Source organism: Maylandia zebra, linkage group LG4 (assembly GCF_041146795.1).
Source record: "Maylandia zebra isolate NMK-2024a linkage group LG4, Mzebra_GT3a, whole genome shotgun sequence".
In the NCBI taxonomy this organism is placed as follows: domain Eukaryota; kingdom Metazoa; phylum Chordata; class Actinopteri; order Cichliformes; family Cichlidae; genus Maylandia; species Maylandia zebra.
In genome coordinates this window covers 12,504,051-12,517,483 of record NC_135170.1, presented here as the reverse complement: position 1 = coordinate 12,517,483, position 13,433 = coordinate 12,504,051, and the positions used below count along the sequence as shown (strand labels likewise).

General features: G+C 39.6%; 1 protein-coding gene across 4 annotated transcripts; it reads left to right on the top strand.

The window, feature by feature from the left end:
• The first annotated feature begins 3,434 nt into the window (after positions 1-3,434).
• rangap1a (RAN GTPase activating protein 1a) lies at positions 3,435-12,804 on the top strand. Of its 4 annotated transcripts, none has more exons than XM_004575499.4 (16): positions 3,435-3,539; positions 4,338-4,457; positions 4,556-4,683; positions 6,601-6,660; positions 6,750-6,929; positions 7,062-7,196; positions 7,412-7,570; positions 7,958-8,071; positions 8,519-8,618; positions 8,748-8,832; positions 9,792-9,939; positions 10,286-10,402; positions 10,502-10,607; positions 11,527-11,615; positions 11,690-11,811; positions 12,170-12,804. In XM_004575499.4, exons 2-16 carry the CDS (start codon positions 4,346-4,348, stop codon positions 12,249-12,251), a joined length of 1,737 nt encoding a protein of 578 aa, XP_004575556.1. In that variant the 5' UTR covers positions 3,435-3,539; positions 4,338-4,345; the 3' UTR covers positions 12,252-12,804. The 4 variants fall into 4 exon arrangements, with proteins under 4 accessions (XP_004575556.1, XP_012771585.1, XP_076739111.1 ...); XM_012916131.3 differs by having other exon boundaries at positions 11,690-11,854; XM_076882996.1 differs by lacking the exon at positions 3,435-3,539 and adding an exon at positions 3,646-3,664.
• The last annotated feature ends 629 nt before the right edge of the window (positions 12,805-13,433 follow it).

Below are 13,433 nucleotides of genomic sequence, written 5' to 3'. Positions count from 1 at the left end.
CATCTCCGAGGATCTCACCTGGACGACCAACTGCTCCAAGCTGGTCAAGAAGGCTCACCAGCGCCTCTTCTTCTTGAGGACTCTGAGGAAGAACCACCTGTCCTCAGACATCCTGGTGAACTTCTATCGTTGCACCATCGAGAGCATCCTGACCAACTGTATAACAGTCTGGTACGGGAACTGCTCTGCCTCGGACCGGAAGGCGTTGCAGAGGGTCGTGAAAACTGCCCAGCGCTTCGCCGGAGCACCACTTCCTGCCATAAAACACATCTACAGGAAGCGGTGTCTGAAAAGGGCTGGGAAAATCATCAAAGACCCCAGTCACCCATCACATGGACTCTTCACCCTCCTGCCCTCTGGGAGGCGCCACAGGAGCCTCTGGACTAAGACCACCAGGTACCGGAACAGCTTCTTCCCCACAGCTGTCAGACTCCTGAACTCTGCCTCCTGACATCTGACCCACATTAACACATGGACTGAACATACACACACCCACAATGGACAACTGTACCCTCAAACACACAATAATAACATGGACTGAACCACCACTCACAACCACTAGCACTTTATATAGCCTCTGTAGAAACTATCTACACCCTCACTTATCTTAACTGCACTACTGTATAGCTCTGTGTAAATAATCATTCTGTACATTCGATAATCTTTAATCCTACAACTGTTTACAACTTGCATAGTTCCCATTTCTGTATAGCTGTATATCTCAGATTTCTGTAAAGTTATTTATTTCATATTCTGTATAGTTTTTCATATTTATATCCTGTTCATAGCCTGTACATAGCTTGTACTCACTACAGCCTGTACATACTTATAGTTATAGAATATTCACAACATACTTCATACCGTGTACATTATAACATACCATAATAGACCCATTTCTGTAATATACTTACATATCTATATTATTGCTAATATATATTGTAATATATCTATATCACTAAAGCACTTCTGGATGGATGCAAACTGCATTTCGTTGCCCTGTACCTGTGCATGTGCAATGACAATAAAGTTGAATTCTATTCTATTCTATTCTATATAAAATTGTATTTATCCATTACCAAGGTGATTATCTCAGCATGATGTCCAGTGTGTCCTTAAAACATCTGATAAGACAGGAGAAGTGGAGCACAAAAGAAGAAGCAGCAGGCTTAAATGAAGATAGATAAATAATAGATATTTCATTCTGAAGGTTACGTGCTTAAAAATTAGGCGAAATCTAGCAAAGACCTGATACCTGAACCTTCAGCTGATTCATTTACTGTTCACTGAAGCGTCATCAGAAATGGTTTCAGTGTGAAAAGGCTGTCAAGAAGCCATTCTTAAGGGAGGGAAATAGGAAGAAAAGCCTGAGGTGTGGCACAGTATATGTAAACTGGACTTAAAATGATGGAGTTATCAATTCAAATTTGACATTTTTAGAAATTAGAGAACAGATACAAATGTATAAGCACTGTCACGTCTTTTAAAAAGCTATCTTAAATAAACTGAATTACTGTATTATACAAAACATTCACATTTATTCCCAGTTTACTAGACCCCTCTTTTCCTTTTTTTACTCACATCGCAATCTTTGCTGTATTTCCCCCTACATTTTTTAATTTAGTGTATGAAACACTTCAATAATATTTAGAAATAATGATATGAACTGGCATTAAGCTGATGTATAAATAAAGCTGATATTGTTTGATTTACTCTAACTCACATGGTATTTGCATACAATAAAAAATACAAACCATGATACATAATTTCTTTACAGGCATAACTATACAAAATAAAATTCAGAGGGGTTTTATTTTGGTAATATGATAATATTTTAACAACCAAAAGCAAGGTTGTTGCGCCCCACTTTGCCTGCTGCACTGGAAACCTGTCAAACCTGTTTGTAAAGGAGATGATCAAGTTTGAGCATAAAAAATGGTTCTTAGTTTAATCTGAATGTACTACATTTCACTTTACAAAATCGTTATAAATGGTTTAATTTCTGTTATGCGGTCAAACTACATGGATGCATGAGGTGGTGATGAAAAAAATGTTAGATAGATGAAACAGCACCATTTTGGAGGGGAAGAAATGATTGAATCAGCCAATCAGAAGCTGGTAAAGTGCTGTAGTGTTGGTGAGAAGGCATGCTTCAGACTAAAAACAGCAAGGACAACAAGGATACCTATATAATACTGTGATAAACTGATGATTAACTAACGGTTCATCTTATATTTGTAAGGTATTTTAAACCTTTTAAGCACTAAGACAAAAATTGAACTAAAATCACACAACTATGGGTACCATAATATTTCCTGAGTCCGCACAGTCACAGCACACAGAAGGAAATTTTGCGTTTAGCAGAGCAGATCAGCACAGTCAAGAGATGATGAATCACATGATCATATCCTGTAAGTGTGACAAATAGAAGGAGATGACCTCTGATCTCTATTGAAATAAAACTGCCGCCCTTTAGCGCATCACAGGCTCTGGACATATTTAACTTAACGAGCTAGGGCCTACCAGCTCTGACATCCACAAGAATAAAAGCAGTTTGACAAAGCCTGCATAAATATGCCATTTGTTGACTCGTCTTCACCCCCATACACATCTGGAATATATCAGAAAGAGGCCCACCATCACACTGCTGTATGGCACCTACAAGTGTCTGAAATTACAAAGGCAGCCCTCAGAGGAGAAAACGTGCAGTTTGACCTCATGACTGAGGACACACACAATCACATGCAGGCATAAGTGTTCATAACTCCGAGTTTAAAGTTTCTGGTGATCATAAAGATATGCAAAATCACCATTCAGATGGTAGTGAGACCTGCTATGATGTTTAGTTTGGAGACGGTGGCACTGATAACAAGGGAAGAAGCGATATTGAATATATGGAATAAAGGATGTTAAAGATGGAGCTGCCAGTTAAGAGGATAATAAGAAGACTACAGAGAAGATACATCGATGCAGTGAAAGAGGACATGCAGAGAGTTGATGTGAAGCGGATGGTGAACTCTAAAGGGAACAGCCAAAAGAAGAACAAGAATAAAAGAGGATCTCTGTAATGTTGCAACTAGTTTGTATTTTCCATGAGAAATAAAACATAACAAATTGGCATGGCAGAATATTTTCGAAGATTAATGGGTTATTAACATCTCAGGATTTGTTGCTTTTGTTTCTGATTCACTTCCTGGCTGACCTTCGTATTTTATTTTTGTAGTTTGGCTGAAGTTCTGATGCTGGCTTGTTTTAGACAAGTAATCTAAAACTTCAGTATAAGAACAAAAGCTATTCATTAAAGGCAAAGAAAATAAATAAACAAATTAAAAAACAAACAAACTTCAAGATATAAAGGTTATGAGGCTGCTTTTTAATTTTTGAAGACAGACTAATATTTTTGTTAAGGTCCTTCCTTACCAGTTGGTGGCGGTAATGCACCATTTTCGCTGATAAAACTCACGAAGAAGAAGAAGAAGAAGAGGCGCAATAGCGAGGGAGCGACCCGCCGGACTGTATTCAAGCGGCACAGCAGTGTTGTGGTAATGACAGCATTCATTTATATAAAGAGTAGACTCATGTTTAGCTAAAACGCGATTTAGGGTGTGTAAAATAACTAATTCAACCCGAGGGCTGGGGCTAACCTCGGCGCTGGCCAACTTGAAAGGTTTGCTAACAGATGACTGACCGAGCTGTAACCACGTTGAATGGACCTTTGCTAGCACGTGAATCTTTTCTGTTCATATTCGCATAAGAAAATATGTAATTATGGCATAAAGATGGATTATAAATTCCAGAAACGATCGTAAAGGCTCCACGGACACGAGCCTGTTACAGTTCATGCAGGTATATTAGCATAACGGTAGTAACGTTAGCCCATGCTAGGCGCCGGTTGCTTGTAAGAGGAAATCCACCCCAAAACAACTCTGTCTCAGTGACCGTTACGTCAAAGCTGTCGGCTGTCTCCGGGTATTAGACGAGCACACAGAGTGCAGACGTTATGTAGGAGACTGTAGAGATTACTGGTTACACAGTGTAGACATGGGAGCTCCGGTGGTTTTCCAGACTTAAAATCAGTGTTTGAGGTGCATTATTCCCTCAGTGGAACAAGCGCTTTCAGCTGTTTTTGTGTCGCAGTAAGGCTAGCAGTAAGGGTAGGTTTTCCAGAAAAAACCCGCGCTCTTTAAACCAGATTGTTCACACCCAGCTGAATAATTTAGAGTTTGAATGACTTCTTTTGGGTGCTTTTGTTTTGGTTCTGTTAGCATCTGGTATTGGGCAGAGGAGTCAGACAGCGGAGTTTATCATGAAGTTTAAAAAGTGATGCATTTGGTCCTCAGGTGCCAGGATGGCGACAGACGACGTTGCGCAGTTGGCTGACTCTCTGGCCAAAACTGGAGTGGAGGATGGAGAGCTCAGTTACAAAGGACAGGGAAGAAAGCTGGATGATGCTCAGTCAGGTGAGTGTCACTTAATTACTAAAATAATCCAAAGGCTTGGCTTTAATGATTTTTCTTATGTGTTACCTGTTTTAATATGATCATTTGAATCTCTGCAGTTGAGGAGATGGTGAAGGAGATCCAGGACTTTGAGGGTTTACAAGCTCTGAGATTGGAGGGAAACACTGTAGGTGTGGAGGCAGCACAGGCCATCGCTAAGGCCCTGGAGACAAAGAGTGCATTGATGGTGAGACGTTTTTCTCTGTTCATCATCTCTAACATTTCAGCAGTTTTATATTTCTCCACAATAAATACGAACTAATAAAAATACAATTAATATTAATATAGAGCAGGGCGATATGGCCAAAAATATTTATCACGATATATATTTGAAAATTTGCGATAACGATATAACTGACGATATAATTGATGCGAGACAAAATACAACTCCACAACATTACTAGCGCAAAAAGACAACCTTCCATTTATTTTCACTTAAACAAGAAGCTGGTTTTTATGTACATTAAAGCTTTATAAAAATGTAACAGTGCAAATGCAAATTCCTTGCTGAAAGTTTAACCAAAAGGCATTTCCAGTGGAAATGGGCTGACATATCCTGAGCATAACCATGTATAATATCCACTGAAGTTAAAAAGAGGTGCTTTGCAACATTAAACTGCAGTGTGCAGTACGTATTTTTCGGACCATAAGGTGCACGGGATTATAAGGCACATTAAGCGAAACAAAGCAGTCAGATAAATCAAACTTTATTAAACTCATTCTTCTTGCTTCCTCCACTTCTGTACCATTGATTCATTAATGTTGAATTCTCTGGCAGCTGCTCTATTCCCATGTTGTTGCAGTATATTAATGACTAACCTCGTATTGTGGATGGATTATCTCAGTTGTTCTCCTGACTGAAGATTGGTCCTTTTACAGCATCCTGCCATGCGATTGCATTTGTCTCTAACCATGAGGAACCTTAACGTTAACTTTTATAAGTGGAAAAGTGTTAGCGTTCGTCCTCCAGCTTCACTGTTTATGTTATGCTAACATAGCTGTGTCGCTAGCGATCACGTAGCACATCATTATATACCAGCTAGCCCAACTTCAGTAACCCTACAAACGTCACTGCTGTTTAGTTTCCTGTCTTCATTTATGTTGGAAGTGATAGCAGAGCTGTACGTTTGATTTTTTTCAGAAATCTCTCAGTCAGAACATGCAATATCATGCTTAGGTAACTAGCGAAACTAGCGAGCTAACTTCCGCTAGCTTCCTGCTAACTTCTAACTCTGTTAAATGTAATAAATTTTGTTTTCATGGATGCCTGGAAGTTAAACTTCATAGTTACACCTGGTAAAGCAGCAATGCTGATCGTTTTATTAAAGATGAAAGAATTTAGACAGTTTTTAACTCTCAGTGATGCTGCAGTGTTGTTTGACCTGAAGAATACGGAGTTTAGGATCCAGATTACTCCCAGATTTAAGAGCATCTTAGAACGGCCGCTTGCATGTTCTGCAAAAAAATGTGCTTTGTTGTGTATCTGACAGACAAACACCAAACCAGTTCCACATCACTGAAGTTGCACCATTTGTACAAACCAATTCTGGTTCATCTGTTTCACTCAACAATCGGCCATGTGCGTATGAAAACAAAGGCACTGCGCATGCGCGTTCTATTCATATTCTATCTTGATATTTCATTTTCCTATCGTTGCCTAACATTATACCGGTATTACCGTGAACGGTATAATATGGCCCAGCCCTATATTAATATTCCAAAGGCATATGATGAAAGGTGCTTTATCATAGCAAATGTTTGAAGTATGAAAATCTGGAATGAGAAATCCAAACGTTTATCCAATTCATGGCTTGGGTGAAGGGGGGTTGGCATCCTGCAGCTGCCTTAGGGCGATAGGTTGGGTGCACACTTAAAATAAGAAGTTTCATATGCAGATGAACTGATAACTTAGTCCGACACAATGTTTAAATATGGCTGAAAACAGCCTTCTGCTCTCTGTCACACTGATACCTGCAACAAGCATGGGTGAATCTAATAATAATTTATATGATTAACTGCCCTGTAATGGAATACAATCAGTCAGTCAATCATCTTGTGGCTTCCACTGACACTGCTCTTGTCTCCTTGCTTCCTTCCTCCTCAGCGTTGTTACTGGAGTGACATGTTTACAGGTCGCCTGCGCTCTGAGATCCCACCTTCCCTGGTACTACATGATTATCAATAACACATCAATTTTGACTCCCAAGCGGTTAGTTTTGATTCACTTCCTATTTTCCTATTTTTGTTTTGTAGAATTCACTGGGTGATGCTCTGATGCTGGCGGGTGCCAGGCTCACAGTTTTAGACCTCAGCGACAATGCTTTTGGACCCGATGGAGTAAAGGGCATTGAGAATCTGCTAAAGAGTTCCACCTGCTACACACTGCAGGAGCTACGGCTCAACAACTGTGGCATGGGCATCGGAGGTGGCAAGGTAAGTGTGGAGATGACACGTGTTCTTGGATAAGGTCGTCATTGTCAAGAATAAAGCATCAAAGATGAAAACCAGACAAGTGGACAGATGCATCCTAGATCATTATGACTGTACTTGTTTTGTACTCCTCAGATTTTAGCTGCATCATTGATCTACAACCATAAAAAATCCAGCGCTGCGCGATCGCCCCTCAGCCTGAAGGTGTTTGTTGCTGGAAGAAACCGACTGGAGAATGACGGAGCCACTGCCCTCGCTCAGGCTTTTAAGGTAAGACTGATTTTCATCGACAGGTTTCATTTTGATTCATCAGAACGACTGTTTCTCACACGTCTCTTAATGATTGACACGTTTTATTCTTGGACCACTTCGTATAAATAATTATCAGCCAGTTTATGCTGTCAGACACATTCAAAGTAGATCTTTACAGTTTTATCTTTTATGTGTAAGCAGCGAACGTGTACGATTAAAGTTTGTCTTTCCAGCTTATGGGCAGCATGGAGGAGGTTCACATGCCCCAGAATGGCATCAACCACGCAGGTGTGACCGCCCTGGCCGAAGCCATGCAACACAATCCAGGACTTCGAATCCTCAATCTGAATGACAACACGTTCACTGAGAAGGGGGCTATGGCCATGGCTCAGGTATACATATGTAAGGGATTAGTAGTTGCATATCTAGACAGTGAGTTGTTTTTTTTTTAAACAGAGTTTGTGCACTCATGAAATACCTGAAAAGTATTTGAAAACGTTCATTTCCCAGGCCTGGAAAAAGAATCTTGGATAGTCTTGAAAAAGGCATGGAAATCTGCTTCACTGACACCTGCACAAAAGAGTGATTGGTTTAAAAGGCACAGAGGAAAGATCTGTATTGTTTATATAACTCTTTAAAGTTATGCCTTCACAAGATACATTTGTACAGTGCCTGCAAAATAGGACAGAATGATTTGAATATAGTGAAAATATGCATCACCATCATTTGTACTGGTTATTTTCAGCCTGATACAGCAGATACTGTCTGTGTCTTCACAGGCCTTGAAACACTTGCGGAGCATCCAGGTGATAAACTTTGGAGACTGTTTGGTACGACCGGAAGGAGCCAAAGCGATTGCAGTGAGCGTGTCAGAGGGGCTGCCGATCCTCAAGGTAAGTGAGGGCAACCCTCTACTGCCAGCTCTTTGTTGCAAGTTGTTGTTGGCAGTAGGCTTGGACAATATTTAATTTTTTTTCCCCCTATCATCCTGACAACAGGGCACAGGGTTAATGATGGTATTAGAGTTGTAACGATTCATCGATTAACTTGATTATAAAAAAATCTTTAATGTAAAAGTTTGCTTCGACGCTTATCGTTTAATTCACGCTCAGTTGTCACCATGAAAGCTTTTCTCTCACATTTGCAACAAAGAATAGACCTGCAGTAGAAACCTATCTAGGAGCTCGCGTGTGAAGGAAAACTTTACTTTACAGCTGCTCCTATCCAACGCCTTTTGTTTTACATAGTGGAAGTCTACAGTGACGTTACAGAAGTTAAAATAAAAGCATATGTATGTACGTGGGACACCTTTCTGAATAAATAGTTTTTATGTTCCACAGGAGCTCAATTTGTCGTACGGTGAGATTACTGAGGATGCTGCTCTGGTCGTAGCACAGGCAGTAAAAGACAAGGACCAACTGGAGAAACTGGACCTAAATGGTACAAAGAATGCAGTCGGTGTCAGTCATGATGCTTCTGTTGTTTGTTTGTATTTGAGACATTATGGAGGAATGTTGTTTTAGCTGCATTTGGCTTCATGGCTTGTGTGAAAGGATCTCTGGTTTTCAGGTAACTGCATCGGAGAGGATGGTTGCAGAGCCTTGAAAGTCGCCATGGAAGCCATGAACATGAGCGAGCTACTTGGATCACTCAGGTAAATCACAGCTTAGTCTGACTCCTGTTTGCTTGAGCTGCATCCACAGTGGTTGTGATTCATAGCAGAAAGTGACATTCAGAGCCTCCCCCCCCCACAACTCTCTTTTTGAGGTTCTTCATATGAACTTACAGCAACTTAAAAAAGTATCTCAAAGACAAAATATTATAGATACATCTTTCATGCCTTGGATTTGTTAAAGTAGTCAAAGAGTTGCCCAATGACATGGAATAAGTCCCACCTCGGTGGCTTCGTTTGCTTCCAGTTCAACAGAATAAGTTTTTGTGCCAATAACAGCGCAAATCCGATTAACATGTATTGATTATTTGACAATTCTAGGGTTGCTGCTTTCACCCAAAATAATGTCTGGTTTGGGCCCCGAGCAATTTGCTTTAGCAAAACTTCTGACAAGGCCTGAAATGTCTTAGTGCAAAATCCTCGGATGTGTGGACAGGTTCAGGATTTTTGAGCTAGAGAAGCCGGTATTTGTTCGCTTCGATCGCAGGATGAATCGTTTTAGGAAGGAAGCCAGTTTGCGTTTTGATAAATGTAGCCTGTGTAGAACCTTGAATTGTAATAGGCCTTTATCTGGCACATGCTGACGAGGTCCGTAGATGCTCTTGAGCCTTCTGACATCTGCTGTCTATAATCTTTATACTGAGATCCTCCTGCCAGGCTTCTCTTAAATACTCTACTCAAATACTAACCAGCATGACGTGGACAGTACCCGAGATAAACTTTTTCTCAAATCCCAGGTGAGTGATTCAAACGGCTGCCAACTCAGGATACCATTGAATGACACGGTAGTAAATACATCACATGTCAGATGTCAAATATCAGTTTATCAAGTGATGTGAAACGCGCAAATCGCATCTACTGTGGACGCAGCTTTAGGTCATGAAGTCTTTTTGCAAAGTCCTCACTACAGAGCTGTGCTTTAAAAAAAAAAACTTCTTCAGTGATGATGAGGGCGAGCCAGAAGATGATGATGACGAGGAGGACGAAGACGACGATGAGGAAGAAGATGATGACGAGGACGATGTGGACGAGGAGGAAGTAGAGGAAGAAGAGGAAGAAGAGGAGGAAGAGGAAAGCACTGGCAATAAGGTAAGACATGTCTGTTCATTGCAATAGTTTTAACACAAGTTGGCTCAAGTTAAATGAGTAAAATGGCATCAAATGTGTCTGTAATTATAATTTTTTAAATTCTAACCATTAAATCTCTATAAGGAAAAAAATATACACTAGTTCTAAGTAGGATATATGTAAGATATGGGCCTTATTGAATCCAAATGATGACTAACATGTTAAAGTATTGAGGGACGTCACTATTATGTCTAACAGAAGCCTCATTCTGTACTGAATAGGTGACAGGAAGTCTAAAATCCACACTAGCTGTGATCATATGCACACATTTGTGTTTTGACTTTTTCCTTTTGCCTTGTTCTTACAGTTTTCCACCCCACAGTCAACACCTCGACCCCCAGAAGTCTCCTCCTTCCTCAGCTTTCCCTCCCCTGACAAACTGCTTAAACTGGGCCCCACGAGAGCATTGCTTATTGAGCAGCAGGTAGCAAAGAAATCTCCAGTGACATTAAAACACACTTGTAATCCTATGCAAAGATCCAGCAGTTCTTTAGTGTGTAAACATTTCTTCTTCTGGGCCCAGGTGGATGTTTCAGACGCTACAAAAACAGCTGAAGCCTTCCTCAAGATTGCATCTGTGTACAAGGAGGATAATACTGAAGTGAAGAATGCAGTGTTGGACAGTATTGGTAAGACACTTTGTGGAGTTGAGTCATCTTGCAAATGCCAGACTTGTGTGACATTTGTGTATTTTAGTTATTTTGTGCTAAGCTGTTTGATTCTTTCTTTCTTTTTCTTTTTTTCACATATTACTTTGAGTATTAGTATAGTTTTCTCATTTTCAGCTATTGCTGAAGCTTAAAATGCTCTTAAATTATTTTTATTTAATTTTATTTAAATAATCCTACAATTTACTTCATCTAAGTCATTAGAAAGCTCAGTCTACTCTGGAAAAAGTGGTTTTGGCTCATCACGGTTAGAGCCAGCTTTCACGTTTGGCTGCCACTTGCAAACAAAGGGTTTGTGCGGAAGGTGGGCGGGGCTTCTGTCCTCACCGGTCTTGTCGAGTTCATACGGAGTCAAAAATTTTAAGTGGAGCTTTATAATAATAGATCCACTTAAAGGTTTATTTATAACAAAAGCCACATGTAAAACTGGCATTTGTTTCTGTTGTTGTATACAGTATGTGCCAGAGTTTTGTTTTTTTTGTTTTGTTTTTTTAAATGTATGTTATTTATTTATTTTCATTGTTTTTACACTAGCATGGTGTGTATGGATTTATGAAGCAGTATAAAATCATTAGCTTCAGATGCTGGTAGTTGTTTCCATCCAAGAGAGCCACGCTAACCTTAAGATATAACGATATATATATGTATACGTTCCCCACACGTTGCACTTTTTTTTTTCATATTATTGTAATTTTTCCCATCAACAAACAAATTGGTGGATGGAAAGTTGTGCTTTAAAAAAAAAAAAAAAAAATCTTATTTTGCTTTGCATAAATGTGTGTTTTGTAGTGCTTGGAGTTGGAGAAACTAAACTTGTTGTCAGTGATGTGTTATTCCAGTGTTGAAAATTCTGTTTGTAAAGATGTTTTTCCTCTTGCAGATGGGCTCCTGAGGAAAGCTTTCACCTCCTCTTCCTTCCAAGGCTACAGCTTTGTATCATCTTTGTTAGTGCTGCTTGGACTTATTAAGGTATGAAACACTCTGCAAAATGTGTCTTTGGTTTGCTCCCCCCCCCCCTAATGTTTTTGGTCCTCTACCTTCAGAGCGAGGATAAGGTGAAACCTGTGATTGTGGTCCCCGGCCACCTCCAAGCTTTGGAGCATGTCGTTCGACAGGACTACTTCCCCAAAGAGAGCGTGGCTGTGCTGGAGGCCTTCATGTCCCGGTAAGGACGTGACAGAATGAGCCAATCAAAAGGCAGCTTCCAGGTACAAAACGCCATTATTTCCTATCCTTAGTAACGTAGCACATAAATGCTTCTGCACCAGGTGCGTAAACAGATGGTGATTAATTCGCCCTGGTTTTATCTCACTTTTGTGTTGGAGAGGATTCATTATATTCTTGATTAAACTATTTATATAATGCAATATTTTGGTGCAGTTTACTTATAAAAAAATTAATAATTAAATAATTATTGTTGATTTTGGGGTGTTTCATGGGATCCTAGAAAATCTCCAGATCTTTTAATGAAAAAATTGTAATACAGGATAAATAATTGTACAATCTGCACGTGTCATTCTTAGGAATAACAAGACCTTGGAGTCATGTGGAAATGCTAAAAACAATCTCCAATCAACACTGCAGAGAGTCCGGTCTCAGAGCTGAGGACTGTGGACACGTGCGCATAGACTGATCATTCATGGCCTTTGGAAACCAGCACACACAAACACAAAAGTAAAAAAGAGGAGCACTTGAGAAAACCCCTTTTTTCCCTGGACTTCGGACATAACTTGAATATGTCTTATGAAATAGAAAAAGCTCTGAAGGTGTGAAATTGTTGAAGCCTTTTGTATATGTTCAAATAACTACCAGACAGCACTGACACCTTTAACTTCACCTTCTTTGTATATGGGTGAATGAGAAAAGGCCTCACGCTCCACAGATGACAGCTGTAAACCAGGATCAGTGTGGACTTGGCACTTGCAGCTATTGTGGCTTCTCTATTTAATTTTCACCTTTGCTGTTCTCTTGTTTCACACCAAATATTTGTTATATATTCACAAATATTGTCAAATTGTGATATTAAAATATCTATTGACAAGCAGAAACAAGACTGTAACATACCACATTAAAATGCATTAAATAAATTGAAATGTATTTTCAGGTTAGACGGTTGTTGATGAAATTGTGTTGCAAAAATAAAGCTCATTTGAGTGTTGTTGTTGTTTTTTTTTAAGTGTCTGCAAGCTGACTGTGTAGTTTCTACAACCCCGATTCCAAAAAAGACAAAATGCTGTTTAAAGGAAATAAAACTGGAATGCAGTGATTTGCAAGTCTCATAAACCCATATTTTATTCACAATAAAACATGGAAAATGTTAAATATTTAAACTGATAAGGGAAACTACTGAAACAGCTGAAGGAAAATTCAGGTTAACTGGCAACGGGTCAGTAACGTGATTGGATATATATATTAACCAATCTGGCAAAAGACCTTGTCCACAATTTACGGAGCAATTTCAGAATAATCTGCACATTTGAAAGGCACCATTAATGTTGAATGGTATAAGGTCAGCTTTTAGAGCAATATGTGCTCCCATCCAGATAATGTCTTTTTCAGAAAAAGGCCTTGCATATCTCAGCAAGACGATGCTAAACCTAGCGAAGAGGTTCAGTGCTGAAATGGCCTGGCTGCAGTTAAAAGAAGAAGGCTGTTGTGGTGAACGTGGCTCTTTCCCAAATAATTTTTTCCTTCTTCGAATGTTGCAGTCAGAATAAAAATGGGATTTATAAGCATTTCAAATCATTACACTTAGGTTTTTTTATATTTCAGATAGCATCCGAGCTT